At 35.8% G+C, this 11,587-nt stretch overlaps 1 protein-coding gene across 1 annotated transcript; it reads right to left on the bottom strand.

The window, feature by feature from the left end:
* Positions 1-839: 839 nt before the first annotated feature.
* Positions 840-1,304, bottom strand: LOC145799639 (uncharacterized). Its single transcript, XM_082889239.1, has one exon. The coding sequence runs from the start codon at positions 1,302-1,304 to the stop codon at positions 840-842; it is 465 nt and encodes a 154-aa protein (XP_082745365.1).
* Between the last annotated feature and the right edge of the window lie 10,283 nt (positions 1,305-11,587).

The following is an 11,587-nucleotide window of genomic DNA, read 5'->3' as shown; positions in this document are numbered from 1 at the left end:
CCTGAGGGAACATTCGCTCTCTAGAGAGAGAATCTTAAAAAAAAAAAATTCAAATAAAAATTATTATTGTTAAGTTAGAAATTATGTATACAAGAGAAGAGGGAGAAAAAAAAAAGAAGAAGAAAAAAGAAAAGCAAGAAAGAAATAAGAGCAACAAAAAATAGGGTGGCAGCTTGGTAGGCCATAGGGGTATTAAGGTAATTTCATGTTTTTTCGTTGCAGTTTAGTCCAAAAGCACAAGGGAGTCGTCTATCTATTTTTGAATCATAGAGTGGTAAACTGCTCCGAGCCCAAACCACATGGGGTAAACTGAATTTTACCCTATATTTTATATTGGATTGTTGTCTAAAAAATTATATCTACTAGAGAGAATAAACAAAAACAAAAACAAAGAAGAATATGTATATATAAATTTAAACCCTATACACAAACACATATATACATATTAAGAACATTAATGACTATATTTGCTTACCATATTTTCTCTACTATCTCATACTTCAACACTATATTAGTAACAAGCATAAAAAAAAAAAACAAGAAGCATGCAACTTTCATTTGGTCACTCAACTCAAGTCAAACACAATCCTGCATGGATACCCCTGCACATGGTATAACGCTTTCAATCTCCTCTCGTCAAATAGCATCAGCTCTTCAAATCTACTCTATTGCTAATCTGCCTCTACTATCTGACATTCAGCCATAATTCTCAACGAGGGTATCTCTACTTTAATCGACAACACAACCTCCATCCGATAAAGCAAAGAGTAGGGGGTTGCCCTTATAGATATTCGAATCGATGTCTTGTATCCCCAGAGTGCAAAATGTAGCTTTTTGGGCTAATCCTTGTAGGTTTCCATCATTTTGCGCAGGATATTCTTGACATTCTTATTCGCAACTGCAACGGCTCCATTGGTTTGTGGCCTATATGTTGATGACTTGTGAAAGGCTATATCATACTTCTCGAGTAGATCAATTACCTCCCTTTTGAAATGTGAGCCATTCTCTGATAATATCATTGGACACTCCATACCTAAAATGATGTTGTTCTTGATGAACTTGGCTACATGCGATGCCTTCAGCACCGAGTATGACAGCGTCTCTACCCATTTGGTGAAGTAGTCAATAGCCACCAAGATGAACTCATGTATGTTCGAACCCTTTCCGATAACATCTATCCTACAGACTGAGAAAGGCCATGGCGAGGTCATGTTGTAAAGTTTTGACGGTGGAATGTTCATGCGATTAACATGAATCTGAAATTTGTGGTGTTGCCGAACAAAGCTGATACAATCACTCTCCATGGTTGACTAGCAATAATCTTGCCGAAGGATCTTCCTTGCCAGCATTATACCATTCATATGGGCCACACAGTTTCCTCTATGAATGGCCTCCATAATGACCTTCACCTTTTCTTCTTCTATGCACAAGTTGTGTATCCCCAAATGTTCCCTTTTGTATAGCTTATCTCTGCAGATGATGAATTGAGCGGCTAGATGCTGTATCCCCCTTTTGTCTTGGCATTTGCCCCTTGCGGGTATGTATCACTTTCCAAAAAAATTCTAGATGTCAAAGTACCAAGGATTTTCATCTTGCACTTCTTGTGTTACGGCTATCATTTTGTATGTAGGCTCATACCTCTGCTTTATAAGGATTGGACACATCTTGACCCCGATTAGTATATCCACCATCGAAGATAGGGTCTCCAAAGCATTGGCAAACCGGTTGTTCTCTCTCACCTGATGTGTAAATGTTAGCTTTTCAAATCTCAAGATCAACATATCCAAGGTTTGATGCTGAACTTTCATTTTCTCCTCTTTGACCTTCCAATCCCCATTGGCTTGAGAGACAACTAAATTTGAATCCCCGATCACATCCGACCTTATTGCCCCTACTTATAGGGCTGTCTCTAATCCGGCAATACATGCCTCATACTCTGCTTGGTTATTGGACACCATAAATTGGAGCTTGAAAGATAGGGGTGCATAGGAATCATTGTGTGTTATTAATAGCACACCTATTGTAACGCCCCAAAATTAATTAAATTAATACACTTCTCATAACCTGACAAATCCAAAATCTCTCCAAACCAAACAAAAATGTTAATCTCAAAAGTCCTCTTTTCCATTGAAGTACATATCAAATATTACAATTTTCATTTTCTTGTCTTAGTAATAATAACATTTACAAAGTTCAAGAAACTAGAGAATAAAAATAACAGCGCCTTAATAGCGTACAAACATCAAGGCAAGGCCTTGTTACAACAAAATAGATACGCGATCCCAAACATATACGTTCGAAGCTTCCACGTAATACATCCATGAGCCTTTGTGCTCCAATAATAAAAAAAAAGAGTCCTCCTCCTTCTTATAGGGGTGATTGCACATCATCAATTCCTGAAATTGTTACATAGGAATGAGTTAGATACCCAGTAAAAATACTTTTAACAAAGTATCTAATTATTTGAAAATCCATATGGCATTATCACAACTAAAACATCTAATTGTTTAACTCATGTTACGAGTTTAAGTAGCAAAACTTAGATATTATAATTTCCCTGAAAATCACATTTCAACACCGGGGGAGGGGGGTAAATACATCATGAAGTCCCTAAAGAGAGTCCCAAATCACATACACAAGTCGCTTTCATTTAAAACCACCCCCACATTTACCGACTATTATACGGTAGGACGTGGGTACCCAAAATCATCCGTTATTTCACTTTTACCGACTATAAAACGGTAGGCCCAGTGGACGCCCAAAAATATTTTGCCACATTCTTTCGGCGATAAGCTCAGATAGGGCAATTGGACACCTTGACTCCCCGCGCGGGTACCAAATACAACACAACTCAAACAAAACCCGACTCTCTACCCGGACTCCCATGCTATTTACCATCTCCTTAAACAACCTTTCCAAGATTTTCAGAAATTCTAAGGATTTATACACGCATAAGAACAAAGGTAATATCACCATTCAAATAATTATACTATGGTGGATACATAATCTTCATATTTCCAAGGAAAAATCTCAAAAGCTTTCAATTTCTGAGTCTCAAGTCAAAATACATCTCATTCTCATAGGTCACTCATAAATCTAAAGAATTGAAGGTTAATTCCATTTGACCATATCATGGTTCAATTTAAAAAATTAGGGTTTTCATTAAATTTGGTGCTTTTCCCTTCCAATATGTAAAATGCTATTTTTCAACTAAAGTCTTCATAATCCACCAAACATTATTTTAAATTTAAAGAAAATACAGGAGAATTTCCATTTTTGGAATCAAAACCCAATTTTTTGTAACCTCAAACATCAATCATAAAACCAATGTCACAATAATACCAATAAACATCCTCAAAGTAAAAAGATACAAAGTTAAAAGTAATCCTACCACCAAGATGAGAGTAGAGATACAAGATCAAGAGGATTCTTTCGAAAATCCAAAATCCAATCAGTTAAAAGTGTCGATCTTTACTTGTTCTTCATCTTATTGCAAGATCCATGGTGGATTGTTGGTGAAAAATGGATGAAATCCAGGTTTTGAGGGCTAGGGTTTCGGGTATGGAGGAGAGGGAGAGAAGAGAGGAAGAAAGAATAAAGATTTTGGACCAAAAACTCATTTTAAAGTGCCTGATATCGACTAGACCACTCGAATAGTGAAAAGAAGCTCCTAGAATCTCGAAAATTCGTGCTGACTACTCGAGCAAGGAAAAGTAAGCTTGAGCGTACTTGCTTTTAGCACAGATATTTAAATTTCAAACGGGCATAACTCTCTTGTCCGGACTCTGTTTTAGGTCGTTCTTGTGTCCAAATCGAAGCCTTGGAAACAAGATTTCCAATGATTCTAGCCTCACATCCAAATTCAAAGTGTAGAAAGAGAAAAGGGCAAAAGAGTAAAGACTATTCAGGAGACAATTATCCGAATCAATGTTTTTGGTTCAATGTTGCTTTACCATTGTGATACTATCTCAATCAATATCCCAAAATGAACCAAAGAGGCTCCAAGTACAATAATGAGAGTGTTAAAAGTAATTCCATGACTTCAAGAAGTACAAAGTGTTACAATCTCCCCACCTTAGAAAATTTCGTCCTCGAAATTAAACAGTTCAAGATTGAAAGTTTAGACAAATCCAAATGAAAGAAAGATTGAACCAACACTCCCACCAACTAATCACATATTACTTCTACTCAACGACAAGTTCCTAAAAGATTCTCTCACCGCAAAAGATTTTGCATGATGAACGAAGATATGGCAACTCAATGATATAAGGGTAGAACAACTCCCAATAAAATTACAATTACCAATCCAGAGTCTAATTCAAAATATAAGGTTAACTCTCATATTTTCAGGTTCCACATTAATATTTAGACCACCCCATATGATACAAATAACAATACTCAAGCAGTGTGTCTTTCCTCTAATTCATCCACAAGGGTTACCAAGGCCCATTTAACCCAGACAGGCGACTCCTATTACGTACGGGTCCCCATTTAGTAGGATTAAACAAAATGGTCACGCGTACCTCTAACAAGCCACAAGAACCTATTGATTCCACAAAACTAAAGATCAAGGATAAAGGTCTCACTAACATAACCTACAGTACTCCTGCCTCAAACAGACTCAACCTCCAAAGAATGACTCTCAGTTGTCTAATGACCTAGAACCTTAGAAAAATAGTTCTTATATCACATTCACACCCTAAGAAACAACTACCGGCCGCTCGGCAACCAAAATTTTCAAACCATTACCTCACACTACTACAAGTCCTCATTCTCTTTTCACGAGAAGAAAAGATTCTAATAAGAGTTTTATCTGCCAATCATGGCCTTCGACAAACACAACCCAATAAAACCAAAGTACCCCGAACTACATCCTTACAACACAGCTAGTATTCCATGCCCATACATTTTTTCAATTGCGTTTTTGAAATACTTAAGAACCAAAAACACTCGAAAATAACATTTCCTGACTTTTGAAATTAAAAGAGATTATTCTTGGTAGAACACTTTATATATATATATATATATAAATATATATGTTTTAGACGCGTACAAGTGATTTGTAAAAGTGAAAAGATTGAAAAGGAAATTTATTTATTTATCTATTTACATTGAAGTAGTTAAGGGTTATACATATCATAAAACTCCATATGCCCTTTTTACGATTATTTCTTCTTTACTCACAGGTTCATCTATAACGATAAATTCTCAATTTCGACAAAAACAAAGTCATGCTCAATGGGAGAACTCCGTTCTCAACTCTTTTCTCAAACATATTTCAACCGATGACTCTCAAATGCCACCCAACCAATAATCCCATCACTATAGTGATGCCACAATCCATTTACAATTACTCTAGCAATAACCACACATTACAACCACTATAATAAGGTTAAATAAAACAAACGAATAGACTAAACATTTGGGAAGTCACATCCCATTCATGACCACTACTACAATCCATCAATTACTCATTATTTATCTTATGTTTGCATCACAATTTTCACAATTAACCCCATTTTGGGGATCACACACAATCAACTAGAAACTATTACCAAGCAATTTGCATGACTTGTCACTTCCTTGAGTCACACACACACACACACACACACACACACACACACACACACACTTACCAAACAATCAATTCCCATTCACACACCTCATTTGTAGAATTCAGATAAGTTCTGAGGTGATTCCCTATTGACCTCTCCTATTGCTACAACAATAATTAACACACTGCCGAAGGATACACTTGCATCATCTACCTATACTCGCACAACACACTAACATTCCTTAGAATCAAAACAATGATACCAACTCTGAAGCTGTAACACAACTCCACACCACACAATCAATTCCCATTCACACACCTCATTTGTAGAATTCAGATAAGTTCTGAGGTGATTCCCTATTGACCTCTCCTATTGCTACAACAATAATTAACACACTGCCGAAGGATACACTTGCATCATCTACCTATACTCGCACAACACACTAACATTCCTTAGAATCAAAACAATGATACCAACTCTGAAGCTGTAACACAACTCCACACCACACTAAGATTATGATGTCCCACAAAATCAACCTGAATTCAATACCTTCTACAATTTGAACTTACTCAATGACAATTATTTACATCATTAATAAATAAATTAATCTCATTTTACAAGAGAATCTCTCCAAATGAAATTCAATATACACCTTTCACCAAAATAATATTACGTCTCTATTACTAAATTCTAACAAAATCGTATTTTTAGTTCTTCAATCTAATCACTACTAAAGCTGCTCTACCCTTGAAAAATAATTTAACTCAAAAAGTCATTCACCACAACTTTTCAAAATGAAAATAAAATATAATTGTCACCACAGCTTAAGTCACAAAACAACCACACAAACTACCATATCAAACCCACCACAAAAGTCTACACAACTCAAGACACAAGGTTATACCCACAAATGCTCATAGTGGTAGTTATTTTGAAATCTCCTCTGAAGTCTCTAATCAGTTCATTTATACTCAAACTCTAAAGATACTACCACAAGCTATAATGCCACTTATTCACTCGAAGCGATTTTTTCTATCAACAACGATCATTCCAAAACAATCTCCAACCACCTAACAAAAGTACTTTGTGCCAATTTTTTTCCTGACGAGGAGTCCGCCGAATAACTTCTTATAAGATGATACCATCACAAAACACCATGGAATAAAATTAAAATAAGGAATCACCCTCTATTAGGCAAAACTAAATACCTTTTAATTAAGAAAACCATTTACCACTCAAGGTCAAATACACCCAAATTAAACCCAATAATAATATTAGATCAACATACCAACAACACAAATTCTCACCACTTTTGTAGCAAAACGAAGGATCAATATAAGGGGTTCAAAACTCTTACACCAAGGATACAAAACAATTTTATAGCTAAAGGACAAGGGATACAAAATAAATCTCCATTTTAGTTCTTTGAACCGCACCATCATAACACACATCAAACTTAACCCAACACAATCATTTGTACTATTGGTTTGCATAATATATATTGTTTTTGTGACATATAGCTAATGGTAACTACGAAAATTAACATTAATCTCTCCCAGTGGATCAAGCATAAATTCCTATAAAAAAATTCTCAATTCACAATCATATCAACCATCTCAAGGCACCTAATCATAATCTCCGTAAAATCGCAACATCCTCACAAGATCATTTCAAAAATTTCTCTAAAGACATTTGTTTGCTAATACAATTCCTGAGACACTGATCACATCATATCCCCAAACATTCGTATATGGCACTTGAGTACATCAACGACCAACTTTGAAAGAATTGTCTCCACCAAACTTGAAAACATTTAAAACTTGGCTACACATCCCAAAATGTCTACTCACAAGCCACCATTGTCACTACTAAAAATTCCACCAAATGGCCCAATTCAAATTTAATCTCATCCCAATCTATTCCAAAATTCTTTACCTAATTCGTTCACTTATGATTTACAACAAAATTTTGAATAAAACAAACTCTCTAAGAAGCACGTCCCTTACTACATTGTACAATTTCTAACATGCCAAGACTACGTTCGTTTCCCAAATACGTACCAAAATAATTGGCGTAAGGCCCAGCATTAACCTCACAAGTGATCAATCAAGCAAGTAAATCAACCTAACTATAAGTAACTTAGGCTATTCCAAGAAAATTTGCACTACAAAAATATTTCCTTTTACGACACTTTGATCATCATTTAGGTCTCAACCAACACATACTACTATAACAAGTTTAATTTCTAACTTACTCTACTTCTAAGGTTCTTCATCTAGCCCACTTCCACAGTTTAATATAAGACTTTAGAAATAGTCACTCCTCATATTGACAAGCCATTTACTATGCATCATAGTCTTTAACATTTGAAGATTACACTTACACCCATAATTTTACAAAATCATTTAGCTTATGATTCAACACCAATTCTAAAACCTCTTGCTTGACCTATCTGCCCATCCTTATTAGTCTATCCTACCATTTTTCCTAGGGAGAGACACTTTCAAGGTAGAGAAAAAATTAACTCATAGTTTAATACCCCACACAAGTTCCCACACATTGCACACGAGTTAAACATACACCTATACATATATCTACACGACATAAGGCAAACCAAGTAAGCACATAGTCACATAAAGCACATGCAACTTACTCTCCTAAGATACCAACTAGTCCTATGACGCTCAAGGACCTCCAAGTCGAAAAAACATTGATCAGGTGCCTTTCCAAAAGGATTTTGATGAATGCAATGGACGCTAGTCATATCTTAGAAGCTTAATGCCATACCCACATATCCACATAAACACACAAAGCATGTAAAACACGTAAGCACCCCATCCGAGCCTAGTAAACCTATTGTGACAAATGTCACTTCTCACAAGCCCAAGATATTCAACCCTGGTTAGCTTTGATACCAATCGGTAACGCCCCCAAATTAATTAAATTAATACACTTCTCATAACCTAATAAATCCAAAATTTCTCCAAGTCAAACAAAAACATTAATCTCAAAAGTCCTCTTTTCCATTGAAGTACATATCAAATATTACAATTTTCATATTCTTGTCTTAGTAATAATAACATTTACATAGTTCAAGAAACTAGAGAATAAAAATAATAGTGCCTTAATGGCGTACAAACATCAAGGCAAGGCCTTGTTACAACAAAATGGAAATGCGGTCCCAAACATATACGCTTGAAGCTTTTACGTAATACATTCATAAGCCTTCGTGTTCCAACAAAACAAAGAATTCCACCTCTTTCTCTTAGGGGTGTGATTGCACAACATCAATTCCTAAAATTGTTAGACAGGAATGAGCTAGATGCCAGTAGAAATACTTTTAACAAAGTATCTAATTATTTGAAAATTCATATGGCATTATCACAACAAAAAAATATTATTATTCAACTCATGTTAGGAGTTTGAGCAACAAAACTTAGATATTATAATTTCCATGAAAATCACATTTTAACATCAGGGGGTAAATACACCATGAAGTCCTTAAAGCGAGTCCCAAATCACATACACAAGTCACATCATTCAAAACCACCTCCATATTTACCGACTATTATACGGCATGACGTGGGCACTCAAAATCATCCGTCTTTCCACTTTTACCGACTATAATACGGCAGGACCAGTGGGCACCCAAAAACATCTTCCCACATTCATCCAGTGACAAGCTCAAACAGGGCAATTGGACACCTTGACTCCCTGCGTGGGTACCAAATACAACACAACTCAAACCAAACCCGACTCTCTACCCAGACTCCTATGCTATTTACCAACCCCTAAAACAACATTTCCAAGATTTTCACAAATTTTAAGAATTTATACACCCATAAGAATAAAGGTAATATCAACATTCAAATAATTGAACTATTATGGATACATAATCTTCATATTTCTAAGGAAAAATCTCAAAAGCTTTCAATTTCACGAGTCTCAAGTCAAAATACATCTCATTCTTATAATTCACTCATAAATATAAAGAATTGAAGGTTAATTCCATTTGAGCATATCATGGTTCAATTTCAAAAATTAGGGTTTTCATTAAATTTGGGCTTTTGCCCTTCCAATATGGAAAATGCTATTTTTCAACTAAAGTCTTCGTAATCCACCAACATTAATATAAATTTTGAGAAAATATAGGAGAAATTCCATTTTTGAAGTCAAAACCCAGTTTTTTTGTAACCTCAAACATCAATCATAAAACCAATGTTACAATAATACCAATAAACATCCTAAAAGTAAAAAAATACAAAGTTAAAAGTAATCCTACCTCCAAGATAAGAGTAGAGATACTAGATCAAGAGGATTCTTTAAAAAATTCAAAATCCAATCGGTTAAAAGTGTCAGTCTTCACTTGTTCTTCATCTTTATTGCAAGATCCATGTTGGATTGTTGGTGAAAAATGGATGAAATCAAGGTTTTGAGAGCTAGGGCTTCTTGGAGGAAAGAGAGAGAAGAGAGGAAGAAAGAAGAAAATTTTTTGGCCAAAAACTCATTTTAAAGTGCCTGATATCGATCAGACCGCTAGAGCAGTCAAAGCTTGGCTTGAGCGGTGAAAAGAAGCTCTCAGAATCTCTAAAATTTGCGCAGACCGCTTGAGCGATGAAAAGTTCACTCGAGCGAACTTGTTTCCAGCATAGATATTCAAATTTCGAACGGGCATAAATCTCTCGTCCGGACTCTGTTTTAGGTCTTTCTTATGTGCAAATCAAAGCCTCAAAAACAAGCTTTCCAAAGGTTCTAGCCTTACATCCAAATTCAAAGTGTGGAAAGAGAAAAGGGCAAAAGAGTAAAGACTATTTAGGGGACAATTATTCGAATAAATGTTTTTGGTTCAATCTTACTTTACCATTGTGATACACCCTCGATCAATAACCCAAAATGAACCAAAGAGGCTTCAAGTACAACAATGAGAGTGTCAAAAGCAATTCCATGAGTTGAAGAAGTACAAAGTGTTACACCTATCACATAACCAAATTGGTTAGCCGCTTTATCAAAATACAACCTCCAGGTATCCTCTTCTAACTGTAAGATCTCTTCATACTATAAGTTCTCCTCATCTGGAAACACATACTCCACTTCTTCTTTTCCTTCAACTGGGTGGTTACCCAAAAATTTTGCTACAATCCTCCCTAGATATATTTGTAAGTGACATACTTGATGTCGAACTTGGAAAGCAAAAGCAACCATCGAGTTAGCGTACTAGTAAGCGTTGGTTTCTCAAAGAGATATTTGATAAGGTCTAATCTCAAAACCAGAGTTACCGAGTGTGCTAACAAGTAGTGCTTTAGCTTACTGGTAGCCCAAATTAAAGCAAGGTAAGTTTTTATTTATTTATTTTTTTTTTCTAGAGGGGTGCAGCAAGTCTCATATTTCAGCATCTTCTTACTCAGGTAGTAAATGGCCTTCTCCACCCTCTCCTCTGCCTTTTGTGCGAGCATTTGTAAGTGACATACTTGATGTCGAACTTGGAAAGCAAAAGCAACCATCGAGTTAGCGTACTAGTAAGCGTTGGTTTCTCAAAGAGATATTTGATAAGGTCTAATCTCAAAACCAGAGTTACCGAGTGTGCTAACAAGTAGTGCTTTAGCTTACTGGTAGCCCAAATTAAAGCAAGGTAAGTTTTTATTTATTTATTTATTTTTTTTCTAGAGGGGTGCAGCAAGTCTCATATTTCAGCATCTTCTTACTCAGGTAGTAAATGGCCTTCTCCACCCTCTCCTCTGCCTTTTGTGCGAGCATTTGTAAGTGACATACTTGATGTCGAACTTGGAAAGCAAAAGCAACCATCGAGTTAGCGTACTAGTAAGCGTTGGTTTCTCAAAGAGATATTTGATAAGGTCTAATCTCAAAACCAGAGTTACCGAGTGTGCTAACAAGTAGTGCTTTAACTTACTGGTAGCCCAAATTAAAGCAAGGCAAGTTTTTATTTATTTATTTATTTCTAGAGGGGTGCAGCAGGTCTCATATTTCAGCATCTTCTTACTCAGGTAGTAAATGGCCTTCTCTACCCTCTCCTT

This window comes from Camellia sinensis, chromosome 9, assembly GCF_055761805.1.
Source record: "Camellia sinensis isolate YWXY chromosome 9, ASM5576180v1, whole genome shotgun sequence".
NCBI classification, from domain to species: Eukaryota; Viridiplantae; Streptophyta; class Magnoliopsida; order Ericales; family Theaceae; genus Camellia; species Camellia sinensis.
Note: the sequence above shows the minus strand (reverse complement) of the source record. Positions and strands in the feature narration are given on the sequence as shown.